The following is a 27,905-nucleotide window of genomic DNA, read 5'->3' on the forward strand; positions in this document are numbered from 1 at the left end:
GGATGTAAGAAGTCTGGTTCTCACACGACATTCGTATTTAAATGGCAAAGAGGTAGTTAATGGGGAAAACAAATCGTGGGACCCAGTCAGCCAGAACTCTGCTTTCAGTCTTAGGATACCGAGGGCCCAGTTCTGTGTGCCCAATTTAATGTAAAAATAGTCAGGAAAATCTGACCACTGAACTGCTTTTCTCAGAAGGTAATTATGGGAAGAGAAGGCCTCAACAACCAAAATATTTCTGTGGGAAAAAAAAAATGGGGTTTTTAGTAGCTTGTTTAGGAATTGTGAGCAGGAAAGCCCTATGGGGAAAATAATAGACGGTTCTGTAACTAATACATAGAACTAACTGGAAAAATCAGTTTAAGGGAAAAATAATTTGTGAGGACTGTGTCCAGGGCTGTTTTGGTAGCAATTCAGCCATGAAACAAAGTTGACTACCTGCAGGGCTCTCCTAATCCCCCCACGGACGCACAGCTGGTTTCGGATCGCCCTTAGCCAAAATTTAAAATTTAAAATTAATGCCCTGTTGAAAAAAAAAATACATTGAAAAACTTCGCTGTCTGCTCTACGGAGGCAGGAGTGGCCTGACTGACCTCAGCTGTGTGACCTGTGTCTTGAGAGACCTGTTACTGCACAGCCAGCCTTGTGTTCGGGAAGAAAGGGGCGACGAGAGGTGGCGGAGGTGGAGGCGACAGGGAGCTCCACACTCTGAGCACAGCCTTGCCTGGAAGCATCAGCGTCTTTCTTCTGCTGATGAAACAGTTATGCAGGTGATTTTCGCACAGGAGCACTTTAGAACACGTTTTTACAGCCCTCTCCTCGTCAACCCCGGTAATTGAACAGGGAGAAGCCATCGGCTGAAATTCAGAGGTTACCTCTCAGCCTCATTTTAGTCAAGTGTCCCCATCTCCATTTCTTCCCGTCCTATTTACCTCCGCTGCCGAATGTAACTGATACTCCTGCCCGGAGTCCAGCTATTAAGTCAGGAAACACTGGTGTGAACCCCCATGGAACGGGCAGAATTGATCAGCACCATGCCATGCTGCTGGCTTTTTACCACCTCTGGGACCTTACAGAACTTAATCTCAAACCTTGGACTCCCCTGAGAGTGACCTGAAACAGGACGATAATAATAACTTGTGCCCCAGGGGGTCATCACAAGAGTAACTGAAATGAGCAAACCACTGAGCACAAAGTCAGGTTCACTATAAACACTCAATAAATGTTTGCTTTGGTTATCATTAGTTCATTATTGTTCTTATTTTTGTGTGCACACCTACTTTGGAATCTTTTATCTGACAAATTCATCACCGGCCCTAGCAGGGTCATAGTTTTCTAGCTCTGAATATAAATTCACATGCTAAGATTTTTTTGTTTGTTTATTTTTCGAGACAGGGTTTCTCCGTGTAGCCCTGGCTGTCCTGGAACTCATTCTGTAGACCAGGCTGGCCTCGAACCATAGAACTCAGAGATCCTCCTGCCTCTGCCTCCTGAGTGCTGGGACTAAAGGCATGCATGGCTTCATGCTAAGATCTGATGAAAGGAAAACCCATCTCCTGAAATACATGCTGCAGTGTTTTTAACATAATAGAATTTGTTTGCAGCCGTCAGGATTCTGTTTCATTAAAAGGGAACAGGAAGGCAGAACCTCGAGGACCGCTTGGTTTTATATTTGCTTGGCTTTGTTTTGAGCAGGATAAAGACCTGCCAACCAAAAGCCAGTCGGGATCCAGAATAAGACTAGGGTTTGCTTCTTGAGGAAGATGGACTTCTGACAGGAACTTGTGCTGCAAGTAGTTGCTTGCTAGGGTTTGATATATCATGAAAATGTTAGCGTACTTTCCAGAAGCTGTGAAGGAGAGTCTGCAGCCCCCCCACCCCACCCCCCAAATGCCGTATGGTCAGGAGACGCTGTGTTGTGTTTGCACCCCATGGCGTCGTGGCTTCACAGTCAATATCTGCCTTGGAGCTTCGATTTGGCTTCAGCAATAATATGAAAGAATGAGGGAGGCTCTAGGATTGTGATTTTTATATTTTTTTTTAAGGTTTATTTATTTATTATGTATACAGCATGTATGCCTGCAGGCCAGAAGAGGGCACCAGATCTCATTACAGATGGTTGGGAGCCACCATGTGGGTGCTGGGAATTGAACTCAGGACCTCTGGAAGAACAGTCAGTGCTCTTAACCTCTGAGCCATCTCTCCAGCCCCAGGATTGTGATTTTTATATTTAGTTGTAGAGAGGGTAATGGGAGTTGGCTAACACTTGACCAGGCACAAACAGAGCTGACTCCCCTGGCCTGTGAGACTGAGGGTCCCCGGCTGTTGGGAAGGAAATGGTTTAGCCTACTACCATGAGGTCCCAGCAGGAGCTGTCTGCTCCTGCCCTGCTGTAACCCCTGAGAATCTTGCTTCTTTGATTCATAAGGTTTTCAGAGAGCACAGCCTTTCTCCTTCTAATTCTATCAAATATGTTCTTCATCTGTTCAATAAATGTCTGTTGAGTGCCTCACTATATACTACAGTCACTGTGGTAGGAAAAAACATGAAGAAATAGTTCCTAGGCGCCCAGAGCCTGCAGCTCCTGACAAAGATTGGCAGCTTGAATGTTGTAAGCTTGAGTATGTGCAGCTTCTTGTTCACTTGTATTAAAAGGACATCCCGGGTGATTCTTCTGAATCAAAACCCTTACACTGGTCCCGTGTCTGCCCAGCTGCCGTCACCCTCTACCCCCTCCATCCCCTGTGCATCCCCCCCTCCATCCTCCATCCCCCCTCCTTCACCCCCTCCCCATCCTCCCGCCATCCCGCGCCATCCCCCCATCCCCTTCCTTGTGTTCTGGCACTCCAGTGTTAAACCTCCTGAAAGGGTTGTCTAGGATCAGTTCCCCTGGCTTTCTCTTTGCTTTCTGGTTTTCCCCTCACCGTGGCTCTGATGTGGTGCCTTCAAAGGCGTCCACCTCCCTCTCTCCAACTTTGTCGCCTCCTGCAGCTGCATCCGAATGATAGCCACTCCGCAGCCTGCTTTCCTGTCTTCCCCTTCTCCCCTTCCTGTCCCTCAGTGTCTCTATCCCCTGGATGACAGGAAGAGGACAGTTTTTATAATGCCCTCATAGGAAGTGAGCAGATCTTAGCTCTCACCTGTTGAGGTGGGGGAGCTGACTCTTCTCATCCTCATCACACAGAAAGTTCTCATTCTTTAAAACCAGGGCCTTCAACAGCGTCAGGCACACGCTCCTTGCCACACAATCCGGTATTAGAAACTCAGTGGATGGGTGGGTGGGCGGATTACGTTGTGTTTACCATCTGAATTCTCTTCGACCATCGCCGCTCTTTGTTGCTGTCTGTATTCAAAATCTCCCAAGATTTAGCTCACAGAAGTACCATATAGCTAAAAACAGTTTGAAAGCATTTAGAACCCACTGCCTCTTAACCATTTGATAGATTGGGGGTGGGGTGGGGGAGGGGAGTATCTAGACTGAAGGAAATAACCAAATAAAAAAGGTACCATCTTCGGTGTAACACCCATTTCTTGTAGCTGGGGGATTCTGGGAGCGGCTGGAAGGACAGCCAGTCAGAGCTCAGACACTGCTGTGTTGTTGCCCTTGAACTCTTTGAGAGTCCAGCCCTGGAAGGCTCTGACTTCTGTACAGTTCTGCTTCTGCAAACCAAAACCAAAACCAAACTAAAAACCCTTATTTCCAGATACCAGATTTTTAATATACAGACTTACTGATCACATTCATGCAGAATATGTTTTTGCTGATAATGAATTGGGGGAGCAGGTCAGATCCATAAATCCCACCTGGGAGAGACTACAGTTCCAGGAAGGTAACATTTCCTCAGGCGCTCGCTTCGTGATCACCACTAAGTCCTGAGCCTTTGTACGTGAAAATAAAAACTGAAAACTGAAAAGCACAAGACATGGAAACCATTAGGCACAAAAGAAAACTTTCTTAGTGTAGAGAGTTTCCCCCCTCAATTATGTTTTCAACCTAACTTTAGTAGGAGTTTAATTTAGAAACACCCAGATGTGTCCCATAAATACATTGTGCTTGCCACTCTGACTATATTAATTATCTTATTAGGGCCCAGGTTCTTCAAATAGCTGTGCTTTTGCTGAAGCATTGGGAACAGCACAGATGACTCCTCTAGGCGACTCTAGCTCTTGCCGTGCCCTGTGTCCATGCTTGGTTTCCATGTTTACCGCATGTGCAGATGCGTAGTTCGGAGCATCAATCAAGCCCATGATCACACCTAAAAGCCTGGACTGGAAGCGTACCCTCAGCTTGAAACATCCTTCACGGTGGAAGATTGCTTGGTGATACCGGGAGTGAAAATGTCCCTAACTTTTTCTCTGACAGTCGGGTTATTGGACTTCCTGTCACACTAATCTCTAATTAGAGGCTTCAGGTGTGCGAGCCCCAATTCTCACTTAACACTGCGGGCGTTTCTGTGACTCCCGTCTCCCGGGTTCTTCACTGCTTTCTCACTGTGCTAATTCAAGTGAATGGAAGCAGTGCTAGTGTTAACAGGCAGCCTGCATTTCACGAGAAAGAGACAGCATGAAGCCAGGCCTGTTGGGATATTGATGGAGCATAACACTTCCGATCATTGCCGATTCCAAAATGGAGTGACTGCGTTTGACCAAGGTGACTGGATTTTCAAGGCTGCCCCTGTTAGGTTCACTGCGTTCTCCATGTCTGTCTCTTCCTATCCTATGCTTTGGGATTTTTAGATGAGGTTTTGGTTGGTTTGTTGCAATTCACGAGTTATATGTTTGTGTTTTCTCTTTCTCTCACTCTGTCCTCCTGCTCCTTCTCCTCTCATACCCTCCTTCCCTTCCCTCTCTCCATCCCGCCTCTCCCCTGCACATGCACTTTACAGTCTTAAGATATCAAGGACCCGAGTTTTGTCTTTGTATCCTTAAACAGCTCAAGCCGTGAGCAGAGATTTGTGTGTGACGCGTACTGCATCATGTGTGCTCCATGATCAACTGAGCCCATGTTAACAAGTGGCATTGAAGATGCCAATGAGATGTTCAGTTTTTCTTCTCTTAGATGTACTGAACAGTACACACCCTGAGTAGTTCCTTGAGGAAGCACAAAGTCCGTATGAGAACTGGATTTCCAGGCTCTCTGTTTGTTTCCCATTAGCTGCAGGGAAAGTCAGTGATGACCAGTTAGAGACCCGAGGCTAGGCATGGAAAGAGGACATACCCACGCATATTTAACACACTCAAAGAACACACCTTCTGTGTGGTGCAGCAATGAATATTTGAAAAAGGTGACCGTAGCCCACAGGAACAAGTTCCTTTCTCCAGCTCCCATAGTCAATGCAGTGAGGAGGGCATCACGGGAAGGGATGGGGACTTGTTGCTTTTATTTCTTGCTCTCAGGGGCCAGTGGCAGGGATCAGCTGTTTCCCCCACCTGTGCTGTGTGTCTGAATCTCTCGAGAGCCTCCAAACACTGATCCCTTACAAAGACTGATACAGTTGCCTTGGAGATGGCCTGGGCACCAGGACTTGAAAGAGACCCCCTGGTTGTTCTGATACTCAGTGGGGATGACAACCACTATATTCTTGTCTGTTCCTGATGGCAGACACAGTTTAATTCATCCCACATCGGGAAGCATGTATCATATATTGGTTATGTATGCGTCACTGTGGGGCTCCTGGCAGAAGCCTTGGATAAAATGAGAAAGGAGAAGCTGCTTACCCAACAGAGCTAGGGAACAGGGCTCTAAGACTCGCCTCGCTGTTGAACCAAAGAGATACAAGTGGTATTGAATTCCTGGTTTCCTGTTTTGTCCATAGGGAAACCATAGCAAAATGTGGCTTGTCACTAAACCAACAACGTGAAGAGTCCTGCTGCAAGGAGATGGAAACGGATTCATTACGATCTGTGGAGTTCCTTAGAGAACCGGTGCACGTTGTGAGCTATGGCAGGTCCTAGGAAAAATCAATCCATCAGCTGGTGTTTCACTCTCTGCTAAGGGCTGATGGTAAATCTCCACGGTGGATCACTTGCCTAGCTGCCCAGTGCGTCCTGGTTCAACTACCAGCACCAAGGGGGAAAACAGTATCTTGTTGTCCTGCTTAAATCAGCTTAAACTGCACTTTGCTGGCCCATCACATCACGTGCAGATTTCGGGTGGCACTTAACTTCCCGTAACTATTCACCATTTTCAGTATGTGTCCATCTTGGAGCCGCTGGGAACTAGCTGAAAGAGTACTAGGGTGAGTGTAAAGAGACTCTCCCTGGCACCCAGTGAATACCATGGATATCCAGTATCGTTTCCCAGAGATCCAGCAAACAGAAGCTGACTCCAGGGTCTATTGCCCCAGAGACAACACTCTGCCTCTGGGCTGCCTAGAGTTAGCCCCAAGGGCTGTTAGCATTGAGTGACATTGCCCAGGGAGTCTGTGAAGAGTGACATGCCAGCATCAGGACAGTTCTGAATTAGGAGGCAAGCCCTGAGTATGCTGCTTGCAGTACCTTCACAGATGCACTGTGAGCATTTTCTACCTGCACAGAGGGACCGTTTCCTTCACCTTTCACCTCCTCAGAGCACAATGCAATTTACAAAGTAGAGAACAGGCTGTTCTATTATAATACCTCTTAGGCTGGCTTCCCTTCTTATCTGCACAACGTGTATACGTTTAATGCCCGGGACACACAGACTGACACCTTGTTTTTCAAAGTCCGTGCAAACGTTCTGTCTTTTGGGAGGCACTTCCCAACACCACTGGAGTGCCTGCTGTGGACTTCCTTCTGTGACAACTTGCATTTCTCCTGAAAATTCCTCTCAGCTTTGGCTGCTGCTGCAGTAATTACCTGTCTCCCTGCTGTGTTATAAGCTCCAAGAGACCACAGCCCATATCCATCTTGTTGACCATTCTCTCTGTGGAACATGAGGAAACATTTTGAGCAAGGAAGATGGGAGAGCAGGCCATGCCGGTTCTGGCGTGACCCTGGTTGGCTTTGTCAGAAGCCCAAGCTTCACCCTGTTTAACCGCATTGGATTATCTCTCGAAACCACAGCCCCACAACAGTCTCTGCAGGCCAGTGGCATCCATCGTTCGTCAGAGCAGCTCCCGACTGGAATCTTTGCTTTTCATGTTAGAAAGTGAATGTTAGAAAGCCTTTTACAGGGCAGACGAGCAGTCAAGCCTCACTGATGGTTCATGGGCACCACTGTTACCCAGGTGCCAGGGTGCGTTCAACCCAGAGTATTAAGATCCTGAGTTCAAATCCTAGCTACCATTTCTGGTGGCTGGCTTACTCTGTGAACTACTGATTCCGACTGTACCACATGTCATGCATGGCATGCCGCATTAGCATGCACACAACTGGAAAGTGGCTGATGTTCATTTTGTTACTCCCTCCCAGCCCTCGAGGTTGCTTTCTCTCCAGCATCACTAGGTACCTCTGCAGAAACACCCTCCCAGTTTAGTGATTTCGCACTCCTAATGGTGGTGGAGAACCTGTTGCTGGGCACAAGGCTGACGAGAACAAGGCTGTACTTTTGTTTTATTATTGCTCATTAGGGTGAAAAGATTGAGACAAACTTTTAAATATTTTGCCAAGTTGAACCCTAAAGAGCTTACTTCTGTCTTCTCCCACCACATGAAATCAGGTCATGGTCAGGTCAGGTCAAGATTTTAGGTATCCCCATCATAAATGACAGTCTGGTAACAGAGCTAACCTCTTCTTGACACAGTGCCCACAGGCTCCCTTTTTATTTACTCAGGACAAATTCTCCTAGTAACTCCTGGATTCACTGAGCCAGCAAATGTGCACTGAGTATGTTCTGCATAGTAGGCCTGTGCCACAGGCTGCAGATCTGCCAGGGTCTGAAAACACAACATGGCGGCCTTGTAGAACCTGCATCTTAGGCGGATGAGAATAGCAGACGACGACAGTGCGTGTCGGGTAGAAGCAGAGTTGGCTCACGGACTCCTTGTTGTCAGGGAGCTTATAGTCGGGGTATAAAATAATAAATGCTATTATCACTATCGCAGACTGGACCAGAACCTTCTCCACTGAGGAGAAAACTACTTTGGGCTGAAGAGATAGATGGGTCAGTGAGTAAAAGTACTAGTCCTGCATGCCTGAAGACCTGAGTTCAAGTCACCAGTATCCGGGGCTTCACGTGTCTGTAACCCTAGTGTTGGGGGATGGAGATGAGCAGATACCAGGAGCTTATTGGCCAGCCAGCTAGCCAACATGGCAATTCCTGTTCAGTGAGAAACCCTGTCCCAAAGCAATAAGACAGAGAGTGATAGAGGAAAGCACCCTGTGTCCCCTCTGACCTCCACACGTGGCCACCCGTGCACACATATTTGCATGTGTCACATGTGACATATTTGCATATTTGTCACATGCATGCATCACACACACGAAAAAGTTTTTCAAAAAAAAATTCAAAGAACCAGTCACTTGGAGTAGTTTCTTCCTGTTGACCAACTGTGTTCCAATATCATGGTTCTTGCCTCCGACAAGCATTTCTTGTGGTGTGATTGAGGAATGTTTGTGGTTTCTTCGGCATATTTTATCAGATCTTCTGTTTTTTGGAATAGTTGAATTCTAGCCTAGGTTCGTACTTACCAGGAACTTCCTGTTGATGGTGTTGATGAGCCCATGATGAGAAGGAAAGGCAGGGAGAGCTGTTGAAACTGGGTCTCTGGAACTCTGAGGTTCTCTCCTCACCCCTCCGTAGCAGCAACAGCAGCAGCAATATACTGAAACTATGGTACAATTTACCTTAATTAGCATAGCAAATTGCCTCACATTTTCAAAAAGTGCTAATAGATGTTAACTCAAAATAGATTAAAATACCAGACAAATTGTACTACCTTAAAAAGAGTTATAATAATCTTGAAAATGTAGATCACGGTTATGCTGTCTTTGGAGCGAATGATAAAATCTAATCTTTCTTGTATACTTTTTAAAAACCTGGGGCATATGCTTTTTTCCCTTTTAATCACAGTAATTTCTTCAAATAATATTTCTGAGTTTTTTCTTTAAGAAGACACTTCATTTTCCAAATTTCATGTGAAGTAAATTGGTTACCATTGATAGTTTAAAAAAAAAAGAGAGATAAAAAAAAAGAAAGAAAAGCCGGGCGGTGGTGGCGCACGCCTTTAATCCCAGCACTCGGGAGGCAGAGCCAGGCGGATCTCTGTGAGTTCGAGGCCAGCCTGGACTACCAAGTGAGTTCCAGGAAAGGCGCAAAGCTACACAGAGAAACCCTGTCTCGAAAAACCAAAAAAAAGAAAAAAGAAAGAAAAGGAAATTGAACTTTAAGGAAAGATATTATGAGGGAGTTTGTTTAAAAACCTTTATTTCCCCATTTACATTACATACTTTTTTATAAGTTAGATAACGTTCCTTCACCTTAGCAAGTGAAATGGCACATGGCAAAATTCTGCAGACATGTGCATGTCAGCATAAGATCAAAGATGATTTGGTTTCTCCTGGTACTTAAACCAAGCTCAAGCTCTTCTCATGGCACCAGAGCACTTTTAGAGTCTCTACAAGAAGTAAAGCATCATATGTACTTCTGAGGAGCCAGTGAACATAAAGTCAATAAAATCCACCATCGCACCACCAGGAGACATTCTAAGTAAAAAATAGAACCTTCCCTGTTGTGAGCATACGCCGCATTCTCCCTGCGTAACATTTCCCCAGCAAAGGTCTAAAATGGGATGTTTGCATGTTCTTCTCTGCTTTGGCTTCCGGAATTTACAGGGCGCGGCAACCAAAAGGGTCGCTTAGAAGACACAAATTGTCTGCTGAGGACCACCATTACCATTCCATACACAGCTACACAAAGCCAACTTGTTGCTTGTTCTTCCCCATATCCTATGAAAGCCAGAGAACTCCCATGGCATCACTGTTCTAAAATACAGGTGTACCTTACTTCATGACAAAGAAATAGATAAATTGAACTCTGTTAAATAAAAGAAAGTGTATTAGGGGAGCTTATGAAATAAATTAACCCTCTCATGAAAGGCTTTACTAAGGTGAAAAATTATTACCTAATTTATATACTTCATAAATCCATGTCTCTGTGCATCGGGTTTGCTTAAGGTGAATTATACCTCTCTTTCTGGAGAAGTTATGCACTGGTATTTTTTTCTTTTTAAAAATTGGTTCTCCCAAAGAGAACCTTATGTCAGCCTCATGCACAAAACTGTCCTTGCCCGTGTGTGGATTAGAAAAGGAGCTGTAAGTGTGCTCTGCCCCACCTTTCTTGGCTGGGTTTAGTTGGTTCCTTCCTGCTAAGTGCCGTGATCTGCGTGGACTTGCCTCTCTTTCCCCAGTGTTCTCTCTGACTCACATGGCTTCTGCACTCTCTTAGAGAAGCCTACTTTCATCCAAGTGTGTGAGGAACACAGGTGCAGAGATCTTAAACCTGCAAGGCTTGTAGAATAGACCTTCACAAACCCTAGCCACTCACAGTTCTTTTCATCATATAGGTTGTTACATTACCCTGAGCATATGCAGTAATAAAATAGGTCTACAACTCAAACATTTACTGATCAGAGATCACAGAGAAATTCATTTAAAAATAATACTTTGGCATACAAATAATTTTAATGCTTTTTAAAAGGTGAAAGCAAGTTTCTCCCTGATGAGGTGGGTGTGCTTGTTCTGAGAACGAAATCTTGGCAGAGGGTTTGCTACTGTGTGTCATGGAACATCTTCAGTATCTTTCAGATTGACTGAGACTTAGATTTTTATAATTGTCTATGATAGAGACATAAATACATATCTGTAGTTCAAAACGGCTGAAATATGTCCAGAGCCATTTTAGAAATTATTGGAGGTTGGCCTAATCCCATACCAAAATTCATTTATGAATTTTTTAAAATGAAACTCAGACAACAGTTCTTAAAAATCAAACATTCTAAGATAACACAATCCAAATATATACTAATTTGACACTTACATGCTAAGGGTTGGTGGTAGAAAAATAGAAAAAAGGTCTTTGTTTGCAGTAATTAAACCATTATGTAGCTCTAAGAGCAGAAAACCTTGAATGTGCAGTACAGTTACTGCAGCTCATAGCAGAGTGGTCTCGGCTCTGAGACCATGTGTTTCAGGCATCCTTCCTCGCTGCCGTACACAGTACAAAGTTCGACTGCTGTGGGTCCAGGACCCAGGGCCTCCGTGAACTCACACTACACAATACGGACAAGCGCTGCCAGAAACATCTCCAATCCAATTAGCATTTAATTTTAAATCAATATTCAGCCCTTGAATGCTCAGAAACCATCTGCTGCCAGACTTTAAAACTCTCACATTTAGCTATACAACTCTTTTGGGGGTCACAGTCCACAATTCTGGAAGCTAGGCTGCTGGCTCTAGAGATCATCAAGTAGGACCATCTTCTTGCCTGTGAAGTATGTCCTAAAGATTACTCTTGCAGTGGTTGTTATCTTGAGAGTATTGTGACCACCATTGTGAAGATGTACTTCAGATACATCTAGAAATGGAATGATACTGATTAGCACTGCGAGAACAGGGTTAGCCTACACATCCCTAGTTACCTCTTACATTCAGTAACTCTCCATTGAGTACCTGATTCAATAACCAGGGCTGCCATTTAGGGGGCTCTTATGTCAGTCATGATGCTCGGCATAAGATTACATCTCAGTCTTACAACAGTCTACAGTGTAAGTCCCTTTATCCCATTTTCATAGCTGAGAAATCCAATTATAAATTTTTTAAAAAAGCAAGAAGGCAGGATTTGAGCAAGCACATCATAACTAGAGAAATTTCCTGATAGCTGGGCATGGTGGTATATACCTATAATACCATCTCTTGGAATTAGCATCTTGTGCTTGATGCCAGCCTATATCGCATGACCCTGTCTTAAACCCTCTGATGAAGATTGTCACCAGCACAGTGTGAACATAGCAATTCTCAGTATTAAACAAAAATAACAACCTACCTAACTTTCGAATCACCTATTTAGAAAAGTGCAGATAAGCAAACTCCATGTCATGGTTCTTCTAAGCATACCTTCAAGGCAAACAGCAAGGGCTTCTAGGATTGTTCAGGTTTGGGGCTTTTGTTTTGCTTTTCTTGTGGTGGTGATAATTTTCAATAATTAACATCAAGAGGGATGCTCAAAAATGTTTACCACAAATACCTTCAGACTTAACTCAGTATCGCTTACACAGTACAAATGAAATATTGATGCATTCGAAAATGCCCAAGTGTTCAATAAAGATTTTAAATAAAGCTACCTATAAGTTGTGGTTCTTAGGTTAATCATTTATTTATCTAAAGGATGAAGGAAGCTGTCTACTTCTGTGATATGAACTGCAATCAGCTTAAAAATAATTGACAAATTAATCCCTTCACAGCACAGCAATTGTAAAGGTGTTAGTTTTAATTAGGCCTGTCTGATTGCCTTGTCTAATCAAGAATCAAGGTGGATTCTTTGATGGCTAAGGTCTGTTGGGGCCATCCCTGACCTGCCAGCCATGTATGTTTTAATTATTGATTCCTCACATTTCAGCCCTTCTCACAGAGGGACTTGAGGTTTGCGATGTCTTAACATTTAAAGGGAAGAAAAATAAACATTTTCCCTTGCACTTCTATCTAGAATCCTGTGTATCTCCCCCTCATTGTAAAGTGTTCATCCTAAAAAGGCTCTCCTGTGGGTGAGGAAGTCAAAGGTACATGAAAATGCTGTCTTACTGTTTCCTTCCTCCCGGGCTCTGTGTTCCTAATGGTTGTTGTTGAGGTCTTGGCAGATCAGTCATTTAGTCATTTATGTTTAGCGGGTACATTTGATTTCATGACATCGTGTTTAATTACAGATCCATAGGAGCAGGTGCAGCACTGAGAAATCAGAGATGTCAGACTAAAGGAAAACACATGTGTCCAGCAAACCTTTCCTCACACTGCTAAGCGGAAAGGAAAGGGAGAGACCGGGCTTCCTTGTTGCTTTGCCCGTCACCACAGTACCCTCGTGAGCCCTGGCGGCATGGTGTTTGCTGGTGATCTCTGTGTATGACGATGGTTCTTCTTTGCTCACAGGTCAATGAAGTGACCGTCGAGCAGCTGGTGCAGCAGTACCCCCACATCACTTTCAGCACCGTTCTGCAGGATTGCAAGAGGACCTTGGAGAGAGCCTACCAGATGGGCTGGACCCCCAATATGTCTGCCGCCTCCTCCTAACGCTCTTGCCCATGCCTGGGCCTACTCAGGTTGTTGAGCAGGGCAGAGAAATGGGGGCAGGGCGGGGCTGGGATAGGGACTCTTTCGGAAAGGTTTTAACCACCACCTGTCCGTGTCTGTGCCCGTGTTATATTTGTGTCTTGTTTGCATACTGCATAGCGTAAGTGCACTTGTTATGTCCCCAGGTGAGCGGGCTTGTTTTCCTAAAAGTGGAAGATTATGGAAACCACCAAAAAAGTAATTCAAAAGTTTATTTCTCTAAAAAAGACTTTGTGAAATCTCAAGTCAGAAAACTGGGTGTATTATTTTGAGCTTCTAAGTTCTGCCACATCTTGGAGATGCTCAGTCCAAGGCTTTCTTTTGTGATAAGGCTGGAACAGAAGTGATGTTGCTCTAACTGGAAGCCTGGAGACTAGGACCCTTCAAAATCCCGGAACACACACGTGCACTTCCACTCTCACGTATCCTCATGCCTGTGCACACATGCTACGGGAATTTCTTAACAAGTTATTTCCTGGCAGAGGGACCTTCCTGGAGGCTGGCCATTGGCAGGAGCATGCCATTCCTCATGGTAATGCCTGAGTCACTGTGCCCACAGGTGGTCAACTTGCTGCCTTGTAGGTAACTTAGGAACTAGAGAGAATAAAGCCTTTTGTAAATTTGTATATGGAGGCAACAATCTGATGTCCCCTGGCCAGCTCACAAAAATTAATTATTCATTATTCTGTAAATGCATTCTATTGAGTAATAAATATTTTAGTTGGTTTTACATTAACACTGTGTTAGCTTTTACTTGGTGGGTAGTTACTGGTCAGGGTATATTTTAGTGACATTTGGGGCTAATCTTAACATTATCCACATTGAAGCCACGAATGTAATTAATGGTGTGCAGTTATTTTAAAAATTTTACAGATCATTTCATTATTTTGGTAATTTTGGTAATTATGAAAATATATTCTAAGGTGGAGTAGTCACATTGATAGAAGATTAATGAATGAGATGTAAGTAGACAATCTTCCTATTGAATATTTTCTTTTGCTTTGGGATTTAGAACAGGTTTTTTGGATATATGCATGTTATAATTTTGAATAGTTCTTATACTACTGCAAAGATCTACTGTTAGCTAATGTATGAGTTAAGGAGAGATTTAGAAAATCTATTCATTAAGATTCTGTTTACACTTGCCAGAAATAAGTATTTTAGTTTAATTAAATATTATCAGCATTTAGTTATCTCAGTACCTATCAGAAAATGAGTATATGTTTTGATTTCACACATCTTTACAGTTAATTCATTGTAGGGACTCGGGCTCCAATAACCTCTCCTGTGTCTAGATCTGTAATCAGGCTGCAGGGAGCCTTTTTAAGCTAAAGAGTGATTATCTCTCAAAGTAGGAGAAGCAAAACCTTGACTTTTGAACTTGCTATTTATTCTCCCCTTATGTGGTCTTTGGTCTTTTAACGATTATAATGAGGTTTGGCTTTATTTCCTATAAATTCCAATGCTGCTGAAGAGATCCGAGCCATAAGAAGCCGAAAGCAGCCTTACATTGGAATGCCATTCACATAGTGTATAATGAGTACTCTTCTGTAGAAAATGTTTGTTTCCTTCGAGTATGTCAACATGCTTCTGATGTGGCATTTTTATTTTGTTTTAATTCCAATCAATTAAAAATAAATATACTGAGGAAGTATCAGGAATATTTTTTTCACAACCAAACAGATTGCTAGTTTAATTTGAAGGGAATAAAGTTTGTCTAAGAAAAGGCTGTTTACCATTAGAAAACTGCATTTCTTCTTATACATTGAACTATATCATTTTATACCCATTTCTCCACTACTAAAAAATGTTATTTCATAATATTTTAACTGGTTTTTAACCCAAAACTAATTTATAAGACTGTATGTATAGTAATAGCGGTTTGAGTGAATAAGCAAAAGTTTAATTTTTATATATGTCACACTATATTTTAAATAGTTACAGAAAGGCAAACGAAGGGAAAGTCATCTTTGATATAGATGGTACAATTTCAGTTCAAAGTTGTAATCATCTCTGGAGTTTGTAGTTACGTTGTCACTGGTTTCAGAGTGTATAATTAATTTTGTAAATGTTGCATTCTTTGAAACTGAAGTCCAGCACTATAACATGCTTTAGCTTGGGGGGGGGGGGCTACATTTACTCTCTAAGATGCTGACTAATACAGAAAGCCTGGTGCAACAGAACCCAGAAAACTGCTTTGGTTCATTTATAGAAACCTAGAAATATCATATCCAGCCTCAAAGTATTAATCTCATAAAAAAAAAAAAAAAACAGCCAAGAAAAGCATCACCTAGAGTGATGCTGTGGAGGTTGTTGAATGTGCTCTCATTAGACGCTTTGAAATGAGGCTTAAAATACTTTGTCTGGGCAATATAGTTCCTTTTTTTGCTTAGACTGTCATAAATACATGTGAACACATTTAATGCAGGGCTTTTTATCCTCTCCAAATGTCAACAGTATTTTCAGAATAAAGCCTATGAAATATATTGCTGTAGTGGAAAGTCTGGTCCTTTGTATTTAATGTCCTTTTGAGTGGATAAAGGAAATTCACACAGTTTGTAGTTTCTATATTTCTGTGAATCTTTTGACCTTGCAATGGGTTGCAATAAAAGAGAAACAAAACTCTGTGTCTTTTGTTTTATTTCAGACACTAAATGAGCTCCCTGTGGTTGGGTGGGTGTGATGCACACAGTCATCTGTGTCCTTGTGTGTTTCACTACAGACTTGCCTAGCTTCGACTAATCTGGAATGATAAACACAATTCAGAAACAAGACTAAAACCTCATAAATGTAAGCAAGTGAATTGTTTAAAATTCCATTTTATATGTGGTTACCCATTTGCTTAGTCATCTATTCATTTTCCCCCAAAGGCAAGTAAATAAATATAATACTTAGTGAATAGCAGCTGTGTGCAAGGTACAAGGGATTTCAAGATGAATGAAATTCATTCCCAGCTTCAAGTTGCTCATACTGAATAAGGCAGCAGCCTGAAAAACAAGCAGTGGAGTGGAGTATGGCATTGATAGTAATGGGTAGAATTATGAGAGAGACTGTTAAAGTTCAGTCGTAGACGAATTGGTGTTGAGATGTCCAAGTGACTATGTTAAGTATGTGCCTGGAAATAGAGAAGGAGGGAGATGTTCTAGGGATGGTCGTCAGAACATGAGCCTGTCTAAAGTCACTGTTTACTGTTGAGATAGAAAAAAAGAAGGGGTGGAAGTGAGTATTATGGTTTTGAACACTCCAAAGATAGGAGGGCTGAGAGAAGAAGGAGACCCAGCAAAGGAAACCAGAAAAACACCTATGTGAAAGGAGGAAGACAGATCTGAAGTTCGTGCTGGAACCTTGCACAGTTATCAGGCCTCATGCTCCTATAGAGTCATATTAGTTTGATAGTTGACCATGGGGGCTGGCAAGATGCCTCAGTAGATAAAAACACTTGTCTCCAAGCCTGAGCACCTGGGTTTAATCCCTAACACTCACATGGTAGAAAGAAAGAACTGACTTCTCTCTTGTTCTCTGGCCTCCATACATGCTTTGTGGCTCATGAACCCAAACACACACACACACACACACACACACACACACACACACACACACACACACACACACAACCAATAAATAAGTAATATGAAATGACTGATAAAACATTGGAAGTTTTAATAAGTACAGTTTTAGTAGCTTGCTAAGGACAAAGCCTTCCTGGAGTGAGTAATTTCTATGAGGCAAGTCTAACTTAAATATCAAAACCACACAATTACAGATAAAAATCTATAAGACATTGAAGCCCTAAATACATTTTAGCAGTTAAACTGCCTTAACATTGCTTCTTCTAAAAAAAAAAAAAACAACAAACAGATTCACCAATTAAACAATAGAAGTTATTCTTTATAGTTCTGGAGGTTAGGATGCTGTACAACCAAGTTTGGTGACTGTGGAAACCCAGTGTTTGCTTCCTAGAAGGCACCTCAACTACCATGACCTCAACTGACAGAAAGTGAGGGGGAAGAAAAAGGACTGTTCCGGTCCCACCTGAGAAGACATTGGTGTTATTACCCCTGGGGGAAGGTACTGTCTGGCTGTCACATCCCAGTGGTCACTCAATATTCTTGCCTTTGGGGTCAACTTCCAACGTTATCTCTGGGAGAGACACAGATATTCAACTTGCAGTTTGCATAAACACCAAATAAGATAAAATATGAGTGGTTTTTTAAATAGAGACAATGAAAATGTTCAAGGAAATTTGTTTGTATTTCCATTTCAAAATCTTAGGAAACTCATACAAATAGGGTTCATCCTTAACCAAAACCCCAGAAAAACCATCAGTCTGCAGTGAAACCTAAGGATCATTTTCTCTGGACCCAAAAGGACTGTTTGCTGGTATTCCTACTTCCATTTAGCATATAAAGTGATGAGCATTGACAGCATAAAATGATTCTTCTAGAATGGGAGAAACACCTTCTGAGTTAGCTATGTCTAGTAAGAGTATCTGCCAAGACGATCAAAACACTCAAAGGAAGGCACACATTAAAATTAATAAAATAATCTCTTAGTTGGCTAAAGTGTTAAAATACAGTGTTCACGTCCATCTTTAGATCAATGGTGAAGTAGAAAGATGGAACTTCTATTCTTTGTTTGTTTTTCGAAACAGGGTTTCTCTGTGTAGCTTCTGAGCCTGTCCTGGAATTCACTCTGTAGCCCAGGCTGGCCTTGAACTCACAGAGATCTGCCTGGCTCTGCCTCCTGAGTGCTGGGATTAAAGGCGTGCGCCACCACCGCCCAACAGGAATAAGGAATAAGATGGTGGAATTTGCTTTACACATTTTAAGACATTATAACAACTCTACTAAGGAGATATGTCTCAGTAGGTAAAGATGCTTGCTGCCATGCTTGACAAATCATTCGATCCCTGAGGCACACTACATGGTAGGAGGAGAGAAAACTGACTGACGAAGTTGTCCTCTTGCCTCACACATGCACTGTCACTCAGGTACACACACACACACACACACACACACACACACACACACACACAGATAAGTGTAACTTTTTTAAAAGGAAAATATTTTAAAACTATCCTAACTAGTCATAGTAACTAAAACAGTGTATGTAATAAAGACTTCAGGACTAAGGGAACAAATGAGACACTTGAAAATGTCTAAACTATATTACAGAAGTAACAGTTTAAGTAAACGGGAAAAATTGAATACTCTAAAAAAAAAATTAGGGCTAGCTGTGGGCTGAAGGGATGGCTTAGAGGCTAAGAGCACTTACTGCTTTTGCAGAGGACCTGGGTTCAGTTCTCAGCACCCACAAGACAGCTCACAACTGTCTATAACTCCATTCCTAGAGAAAAGGACACCTTCTGGCCCCTGTATGCACTACATACACATGAGGCCAATACATACATGCAAGGGAAACATACATAAAATAAAAATAAATAAACGTATAAAATATCAGAGTAGTTAAACTGGTTATTTGCTGTAAAAAAGAAAAAGGAGTTTATTATGGATGAAGTAAACAATATCAAAAGGCCAAAATAAAGATTCAAGGAATGTAGCATAAAATCTTCGTGATATTGTGGACTTAATTTTAATGATCTCAGAAACAAAACCAAAAAGTCCTGCTTATAAAGGCAAAGATTGAGCATCTTCTTTATATTAAAATGAGTCACTCCTCTTCAGAAGGCTAAGATTAGAAGCTAACATGAAATATCTATAACACAAAACTGCCAATGAATGAACAGTATCCAGAGTATACAAAGATCTTTGGTGTCCGGTTAAATGTGGACAAAAGATGTGAATAGACATTTAGCAAAAAGGAAACTAGATGCCCAAATAATCATGTAAAACATACTCAGTTTTATTTGTGTTCACATAAATGCAGAGCCCAAAATACAAAGTTCATGACCAAAGGCAAGGCCTTGTATGACCAAGTATGGAATAAAATAGCAGTGGAAATAGTGCTCATGCTTGGCCCTTATCTTACAAAGGCGACCACACATGCAGCCATTCCCTCATAGGCGTACCCCAGAGAAAACATACACGTGAAACCTAAGCATGCAGCAGGAGATACCCAAGAATGACATTCATAAGCAATAATAATAAGGGTTTTGTTTTGATTTGTCTTTGAGACAGAGAGGGTCTCTACATAGCTCTGGCTGTCTTGGAACTCACTATATAGATCAGGTTGGCCTCGAACTCACAGAGATCCTCCTGCCTCTGCCTCCCAAGTGCTGGGATTAAAGGTGTGTACACCATGCCTGTCAACTGATAGTTTTTATTAAATGAAACACACTAGTAAAAATGAATTCCAGCTCCATAAAATCTTTTTTTTAAAAGATTTACTTATTTATTATGTACATAGTGTTCTGCCTGCATGCATGACAAAAGAGGGCACCAGATCCCCTTATAGATGGTTGTGAGCCACCATGTGGATGCTGGGAATTGAGCTCAGGACCTCTGGAAGAGCAGTCAATGCTCTTAACCTCTGAGCCATCTCTCCAGCCTTTGGATAAATCTTAGAGATGCTCAAATGAAGAAAGCAAGTCATAACAGAAATGTTTAAAGTTGTACACCACCTTTTAAAATTCAAAAACAATCAAAATTATATAATATGTCCTTTGATGCACACATGTATTTAGAGAAAAGGAAAGAAAGGTGATGGCACATGTCCATGCACTTGGCCGAGGGCAGTCAAGTGAGAATATAGGACTGAACATAAGTTAAAATAAGATGCTTTCCACACTACTTGCTTTTGTACCATGAGACAGTGTTCTTATAATGTGTACATCTAGCACTGCATGTCTCATACAGCACTGACTATGCATACAATGGAGATGTGTAACAACTTCATTTTCTTCAAACACTAAGATTGTAAATGATGGAAAGGCTTATGTCTGCTATAAACTGATTAACTGGATGGCAAGAATTGCTAAACCTACTAACAAGTTCCCCTCCACACAGGAGTAGACATTAGTTGTGGGACAAACAGGCCTTACATTGGTCGTCTCATATCTAAGCAGGTGGCAAGATGGAATGGTCTTGTGGTCCTCCTGCGCTCTCAGCACAACACTGGCTAACTTCTGTCTGTCCAGTCTCAAGTGGACACCTGTCTATGAGGCCCTGAGAAGAATTCATGGGACATACGTATGACATCATTAGCACAGGAACCAGAGTGTCACTACACTGATATTATTTTCTCTTCATTTTAATTGAGTGATAAACATGTCTCAAAGCCAGCTGGCAATATGATAGTCATTGAAATGGAGAGTCAGTTGGAGTCAGGCTACCCCTTTCATCTTATGAATAAACCACAATGTAGCCACGAGACCATCAGTGACTAGAAGGTTCTTCCTAGTGGGCAGTCTGCTAAGGAGATTAATCCTGCTTTCCTGAGATGTTTAGTAGACACATTGCACCCAGGACTCTTCAGTCACCAAAATGCAACCATCTGCAGGAACGTTTTCCCAAACTAAAACCATATCTAAGAAGTAACCCTTCGGCACGCAGTCCTGTGAGCTTCCTTGGCTAATAGTTGTAAGGATGCCAGCGGCCAGTGAAGAGAGAGGAACTTCCAAAAGAGCTGGCATTGTTTGGCTCAGCTGTTTAGTCACAACAGGATGGAGAGACAGTCATGCATTTCTGAAGCATTTTCCACAGTTTGGCGTCACTTGAAAGATCTGGAGATGAGAGGCACTGATGGAAAGTGGCCTGGGGACACTCAAGCAGGCTTGTGGTGCTGGCTAACGTCTCTCTAGCTTGAGATCTTCCCATCTTGTGCCTTGCAGGGGGAGGGGGAGAGTGTGCCCCACACATGCCCGCTCACATGCCCAAATGCACCATTCAGTCATAATAAAAGATGCCTACAGAATATTGTCTGTTCAACTTTCTGTGATTAACATAATAGAACATGAAAAATAAGTCACTAAATAAAGGCTTTTTCAACAGAACAGGCTCACAAATAGATGCTGCCCCCGATGAGTCTGAGTGGCTACAGACAATGGTGATTTTTAAAAAAAAGAAAGAAAGAAATCATACCAAATGAATGGTATTTTAAAAAAAGAAAGCCCAGAAATCTTGATTTTGTTGATAGAAATGTCTTTGTTGTATTTTTTTAAGCAGCATCTTGCAACTGAGTCACTTACGAATGGGTAGGGATACAACATCTTGCTAATTATATTCAAATGAAGCTTTTATTAAACTGTTTCGTCAATTCTGAATCAAAGATTGGATTACAATACAGGGTTCGTGGATGCAGAGAGACAAATACTGAGAGGCACACTTGGAGATAACAAATAATTGAGCTTAATGTGAAAATTAAGCCACCAGCGCCTTCATTACTAGGTAATTCAGGTGACTGGATGGGTTCTAAAGCAAACTGCAAAGCAGGAAGCATGCTTGTCTTGGAATAAATCTATACAATTCTATTCTCATTCTTCATGGTTACTTCATGGGGGGAGGGGGGGGCGTATAGCTCTAAGACCAGTGGGAAGCAAACGGCCATGCAAAGCTCCGTGCAGGTCAACAGACAGGTATTGCCAGCACCCTAAAGTCTGCACCTCCCATAACAAGAGACGGGCATCTCCCTCGTTCCAAATGGAGCCTCCCTCCTGGCTCCATGAAAATAGCTTCCTCCTTCATTCGCTTGCTTATATGTCCTTAGCAAACTAGTTCAGTTCTGCTGGTTCTGGAATGTTCCATGAAAGGGTCCAACTACGTGTCTTAGTTTGTGATTGTTTTTCTTTGTTTGACAGTCTTTATAGGACCAGTCCACTTGGTTGTGTGTCCTGCTGATAATTCGGTCTCACTGCTGTGTAATTGTCTCAATTCACTCAGGCTGCTGTAAACAAACAAACAAAAAATGCCTTATAAACAATGGACAAACTTTTCTAACAGCTCTGGAGGCTGGAAAGCCCAAGGTCCACACATCTGCTGAAGGCTTTCTGGACCACAGACAGTGTGCTCCTGCTGTGTCTTCATGTGATGGAAGAGCTGTCAAGCTCTCTGGTACCTCCCTGTAAGGACACTGGCTATAGCATCCTGATCCTGAGGTCCCTGCACACTTTCTAAAAATATCACCTTGGTAATAAGGATTTCAATACATTAAATACACATGCCAAGGGGGCTGACAAAATTCTCCATGTCACTACTTATCCACAGTAACACTGTAAAGCATCTTTGGGGATATCTAATATGGGATAATTACAGACCCTACTGCAAAGAATACTCTTGCTTGTATGTCTTCATGTACCCAAGCGCATGTATCTCTAGGTCACATATATAAGAGAAAAACTGCTAATATTTGCACATCCTTAATTTTATTACTGGGTGTCACAGCATCTTTCAAGGGACTTGAACCAATTCAATTTTCACCAAAAGGTTATGGAAGCTCCCAGTGGCCTCTTTGCCCTACGGTGACATTTTATCATAGTTTGAGTCTGTGCTGTTCTTTAAAATATTTAAAAAGCTGGATACTGTTCTATATTTTTATTTACCACATAGGAAATAATGTTTGTAAAAGACACTTTTAAGTCAATGTTTCCCTTTACATTTCAGAGGAAGGAAAGGACACTCAGGGAAGGGTAAAAGCCACGGCTTCACAGAGGATTAAAGCTGTGAAGTGGAAACTATGTGGAGAGAATGAAGGAGGAGAGAGATCTTCCAGAGATTTACAGATCAAGAAGTCAATGCCGTCTCCCCTGTATCCTTCTTGTGGGTTCATCTGGCCTTGTGAGGAAGGCTGTCATTGTCCTGCGCTCCAATGAGAAGTTACAGGACCTGGGTAAAGCCTCGATTGAGCACGTATGCCTGTTGCAATGTCACAGTTTAACTAAACTGCACTCAACCCAGTTCAATAAGAATGGTAAAGAGAGAGCCGTCATTCTTCAGCTGTGGAAACAAAGATGAATTCTTTGGAAATTCAGATGAAAGGTGTGAGGAACCAAAAAGAATAATCTGTCAATTTAGTCATAGAGCACAGAGGATGTAGAATGTGGGAACACTAAAATAAAAATCCTAGAAGGATTTTTATATTTAGATTGCTTCAAAATGCATTTGATTTCTAACTGTGTTTTAAGGAAATCAGGATTAGAGATCATAGATCATATATTGTGGGGATAGTATACAAGAATGGCAGTGTGTAATACAAATCAAAGAAAAATGCCTGGACCACACATCAAAAGAACAGTGGTATGTGTGTGCATGCACACACACACACAGTTTTATGAAAAATAAAATATAAAAAGCATGTATCTGCATGTATATGCTTTCAATGTTTTAATCAGCTTTTCCAATTAAATACCCAACTAGCTAATGTGGCCATGCTGTAAAGGTTTTCCCTGAACCCACTCAGACCAAAGCAGATGCCCAGCTCACAGGAATGACTCTCTGGACATCTGTCCTCAAAATAACCCTCTTTTAAAATTGAGGTAGAATTTGCCTACAGCAAAATATACACCAGACTGTCTGGATTTTAAAGAATGTTTGCTTCAACACATGTCCTGCAAGAGCTATGTCATATGTAAAAGTTCATGGTGTGTGTGTGTGTGTGTGTGTATGTGTGTATGTGTGTGTGTGTGTGTGTGTGTGTGTGTGTGTCACCACCCCAGAAAGACAAGGGTTGTTTTAAATGCCATTACATGTTTATCATGCCCGTTACTTAACACTTCATGAATGAAATCAGATAATGTGTATTCTTGACATAGTTTTCCCCCAGATGACTTTTTGAGATTCACCTGTGGTACTGGCTAGTGTTATGTCAGTTTGACACAAGCTATAGTATTCTGAGAGGAGGGAACCTCAACTTAGAAATTGCCTCCATAGGACTAGGCTGTAGGCAAGCCTATAAGGCATTCTCATAACGAGTGATTGATGGGGGAGGGCCCAGCCCATCGTGGGTGGGGCCATCCCTGGGCTGATGGTCTTAGGTTCTATGAGAAAGCAGGCTGAGCAAGCCATGGGGAGCAAGCAAGTAAGCAGCTCCCCTCCATGGTCTCTGCATCAGCTCCTGCCTCCAGTTTCCTGCCCTGTTTGAGTTCCTGTCCTGACTTCCTCCAGTGATGGACTACAATGTGCAAGTGTAAGCCAAATACACCCTTTCCTCTTCAACTGGCTTTTGATTGTAGTGTTTCCTGATGGCAATAGTAACCCTAAGACATCTGTGTTGTGTTATCAATTGTTGCTGAGCAGCTTGCCATTGTTTAATTCTAGCACTACATATTCCCTCTATTAATGGACATCTGGGTTATTACCCAGTTTGACTCATAAATATGCTAATTTAAAAAGCAAGTGAACACACACACACACACACACACACACACACACACACACACACACACACAGCATTAAAGCTTAAAAAACAAAAAAAACAATTGCTTATTTGAAACCGGGGCCAGAAATCAGGTAAACACTTTTGCATAACCCTTTTAGCAGGTTATCCCTTTTCTGTTTTCTTGAAAACACACATAAAGGTAGAATTCCAGAGTCAAGTGTCTGGTATATATGGATCTGGAAGTTTCCAAACTCTCCTATTACCTCTCAAACTACCCCACCTTCTCACTGGTGTTTGATATCAGTCTTTAAACCTAGCTCTTTGCAAAGGTACGTGTGGTGGTTCCTTGTGCTTTTAATTGCTTTTCCTGAATGACTAAAGATGTCAAGGATATTTTCATGCCTGGTCTCCTTTTGTGAAGTTTGTCTTTGAGCTACACTGAAGTGCAGTTGGTCTTAATACATGTTTCCTCATTTAACTGTGTTAACATTCTGTAATAAATAATTGACAGTATATGTGTGACATTTTCTATCATGTTACGCTCATCTATTCGTCTGTCCCAGAGCAATGCTACAATGCTATATGGCTTTGAATGCCATACTTTTCTAGCAAACCTTTACATCAGCAGCATGTTTTCCAATTGTATTCCCTTTTGATATTTGTTTTACAATCATATTGTCAACTTCTAAAACAAACTTAATAAAACCTTGCTGAGATCTGTCCCAGTGACTGCATTAATCCGTAGGTAACTGACACCTTCTGCTAGTGGCCTTGTCTGTTTATCCAAGTCTCCACGCTCTGCACTGTCCCACTGACATCAGAGCCGAGGTCACACACTGTTTCTGTTAGGTCATCCCTATACGATTTATGCTTTTGGTGCTACTGTGAAAAGAAGTGAAGATGTTTCTCTTTTAGGCGGATTGCTCTAGTACATGGAAGTGCAATTTGATTGCTTGCATTGTTATTTAATCCACTGACCTTGCTAAGGTCACTTCTTTTTGAGATTCCTGTGATTTTTTTTAATCAAAGAAATCATGCCACATACAAATAAAAACAGTATTATTTCTTTCCAATATTTGTGTCTTGTGCTTCTTTTATGTGGTGGACTGCACTAGCTATGATGTTGAATGCAATAGTGGATCCTTGTGTCTGACCTTACATAGGAATCTGTTAGCTTTTCATAAACCGGGACTATTTTGGAGGTAGCATTTGTACACGCCCTTCACAAAGTTGAAACATTTACGTGCTCTCTACTTATTTTCTATTATTATAAGTCGGTGGTAAATTCAGTCAAATGTTTTTGTCCCTTTTCAACCATATTTAACATTTCTGGTTCTCTTCGTTATGTCATATTTATATTAGTTTCTTCTGATGTTTTTCTTTATCCTCAATAATTCTGGAAGATGGATTAGTATAATAGTAGAAATTCCATCACATTTTTTATAGTTATAATATTATAGTTATTATATATAGCTATATATACTTATTATTATAGCTATATTATAATACTATATAATAGTTATAATATTCTCCTATTTCTTAAAATAATTGATGTAAGATTAAAATAATTTTTAAGCATTTGAAGGAATTCTGAAGTCACATGACCTAGACTTTCTGTACAGGAAAAAGTCCTGGGGTTTGTGGCTGGATCAGTATTTCTTTGCTTTCGAGTTGTGGAAGTTGTTGACATGAGCTTTATCACTATCCCTTATCTTGTTAATGTTTGTAGGGTCTGGAACATTGCTCCTTTCCTGTCCTGGGGTTGGCCATTCATGGTTTATCTGTAACAAAGCAGAAAACCCAAGCCTCCACAAACTAAAGGTTATCAGCCAATAACTTCCCAAGGTTAAAAAAAAAAATGTTAAAGAAGAGAAATACAACAGAAATCTTAATCTCCGAAGTGCATGGTGTCCAAAGTCCTCTGCACACCTTCAAACAGCGATAAGATGCTTGAAAGAGGAGGGATAGCTGACCCACATGCAGGAAACAAAGTCAGCCAACTGAAGCAGATGCATGTGATTTAGATGTTGGTATTACAATGATAAATCTAAGTTCTGAGTGGGGGTGGGGAGTGGTCATAATGAGTGCACAGATGGGGGATCTCAGCAGTGAAATGGAAACTAAGTAAAAAATAGAAATTCTAGAACTGAAAAGTACAATATCTGAAATAGAAAATTCATTGAATATGGGCTCAGGAGCAAATTCGAGTTGGCAGAAGAAAGTGACAAAGGATGTGAATATATATCGATAGAAACCATCCAATCGGAAGAACGGGGAGAGAAGAGGCTGAGGGAGGCGGCGGGCGCTTTCCCTTGCTGCGGTACCATGGCAAGTCGTCCAACGCATGCGCAGTTAGACTCCAAAGATAAGAAAAGAACAGGAGAGAAAAACATGTGCGATTTAACAGTCGATTCCCATAACTTGAAGGGATTTAAATTCCTAGCCCTTCCTTGCCAGTGTCAGCTGCGCTGAAGAATTGTTTTAATCTCTTTAGTCCTCCAATTCTTGCTTCCACGGGGCTCTTTTTCTTTTTTCCCCACACATGGAAAGAATTTAGCAAAAGATATGCAGAATGTATGTGCAATTCTGAGGGGCCTCTTTACTTTCCAGGATTTTCCTCACTCCTTTTCTAGTATCCTGAGCAGCCTTGAACGCATTCTTTTGACCTTCAATTCTATAAGACAATAGCTTTCTGCTCTGTGTCAAGCTGCAGACTGGAGAGAGGCTCTCTCACAAGAAAGCCATACAGAGACAGAACCCACACAGTGCTGCTGCTGCCACCGCCTCTGTCTCTCTCCTCTGTCTCTGTCTCTTTCCTCTGTCTCCCTGTCTCTGTCTCTTTCCTCTGTCTCCCTGTCTCTCTCTTTCCTCTGTCTCTGTCTCTTTCCTGTCTCTGTCTCTTTCCTCTGTCTCCCTGTCTCTCTCTTTCCTCTGTCTCTGTCTCTCTTCTTGCCTCTGTCTCTTTCCTCTGTCTCTGTGTCTCTCTGTTTCTCCTTTCCTGTCTCTGTCTCTGCCTGTCTCTGTGTCTCTCTGTCTCTGTCTCTGTGTGTCTCTGTGTCTCTCTGTCTCTCTCTCTTCTCTCCTTGGATGCTGATGGCTATATGTTCATTTACATACACACATGGAGTCAAGAGATAAACATCAAATATCTTCCTCAATTGCTTCCCACCTTCTTGTGGTAGTTTTTATTTTATTTTGGATAGATGAGTGGATGCCAGCAAGTATGTCCTGGAACTGGAATGACCGATAGTGGAACCAAACCCAGGTTCTTTGCAAGGACAGCAAGTGCTCCTAACCACTGAGCCAGTCTCCCAGGTCCCCCAGCTCGCTCTTCCGCCTTTTTTTTTTTTTTTTTTTTTTTTTTTTTTTTTTTTTGAGACAGGGTCTCTCACTCA

At 41.9% G+C, this 27,905-nt stretch overlaps 1 protein-coding gene across 3 annotated transcripts in view; it reads left to right on the forward strand.

The window, feature by feature from the left end:
• Window positions 1–25,231, forward strand: part of Fbxl17 (F-box and leucine rich repeat protein 17) — a 466,425-nt gene extending 441,194 nt beyond the window's left edge. For 2 of the 3 annotated variants that reach the window (XM_052750237.1, XM_052750235.1), the window contains one exon: window positions 13,060–15,866. In XM_052750237.1, coding sequence (XP_052606197.1) covers window positions 13,060–13,200 — 141 coding nt within the window. In that variant the 3' untranslated portion in view covers window positions 13,201–15,866. Of the gene's footprint in view, window positions 1–13,059; window positions 15,867–22,796 lie in introns of those variants that run through there. The other variant, XM_052750236.1, reaches the window with a different exon arrangement.
• Window positions 25,232–27,905: the final 2,674 nt, after the last annotated feature.

The sequence above is a fragment of the Peromyscus californicus genome, unplaced genomic scaffold (genome assembly GCF_007827085.1).
Source record: "Peromyscus californicus insignis strain IS unplaced genomic scaffold, ASM782708v3 Scaffold_21__1_contigs__length_65335640, whole genome shotgun sequence".
Taxonomy (NCBI): Eukaryota; Metazoa; Chordata; class Mammalia; order Rodentia; family Cricetidae; genus Peromyscus; species Peromyscus californicus.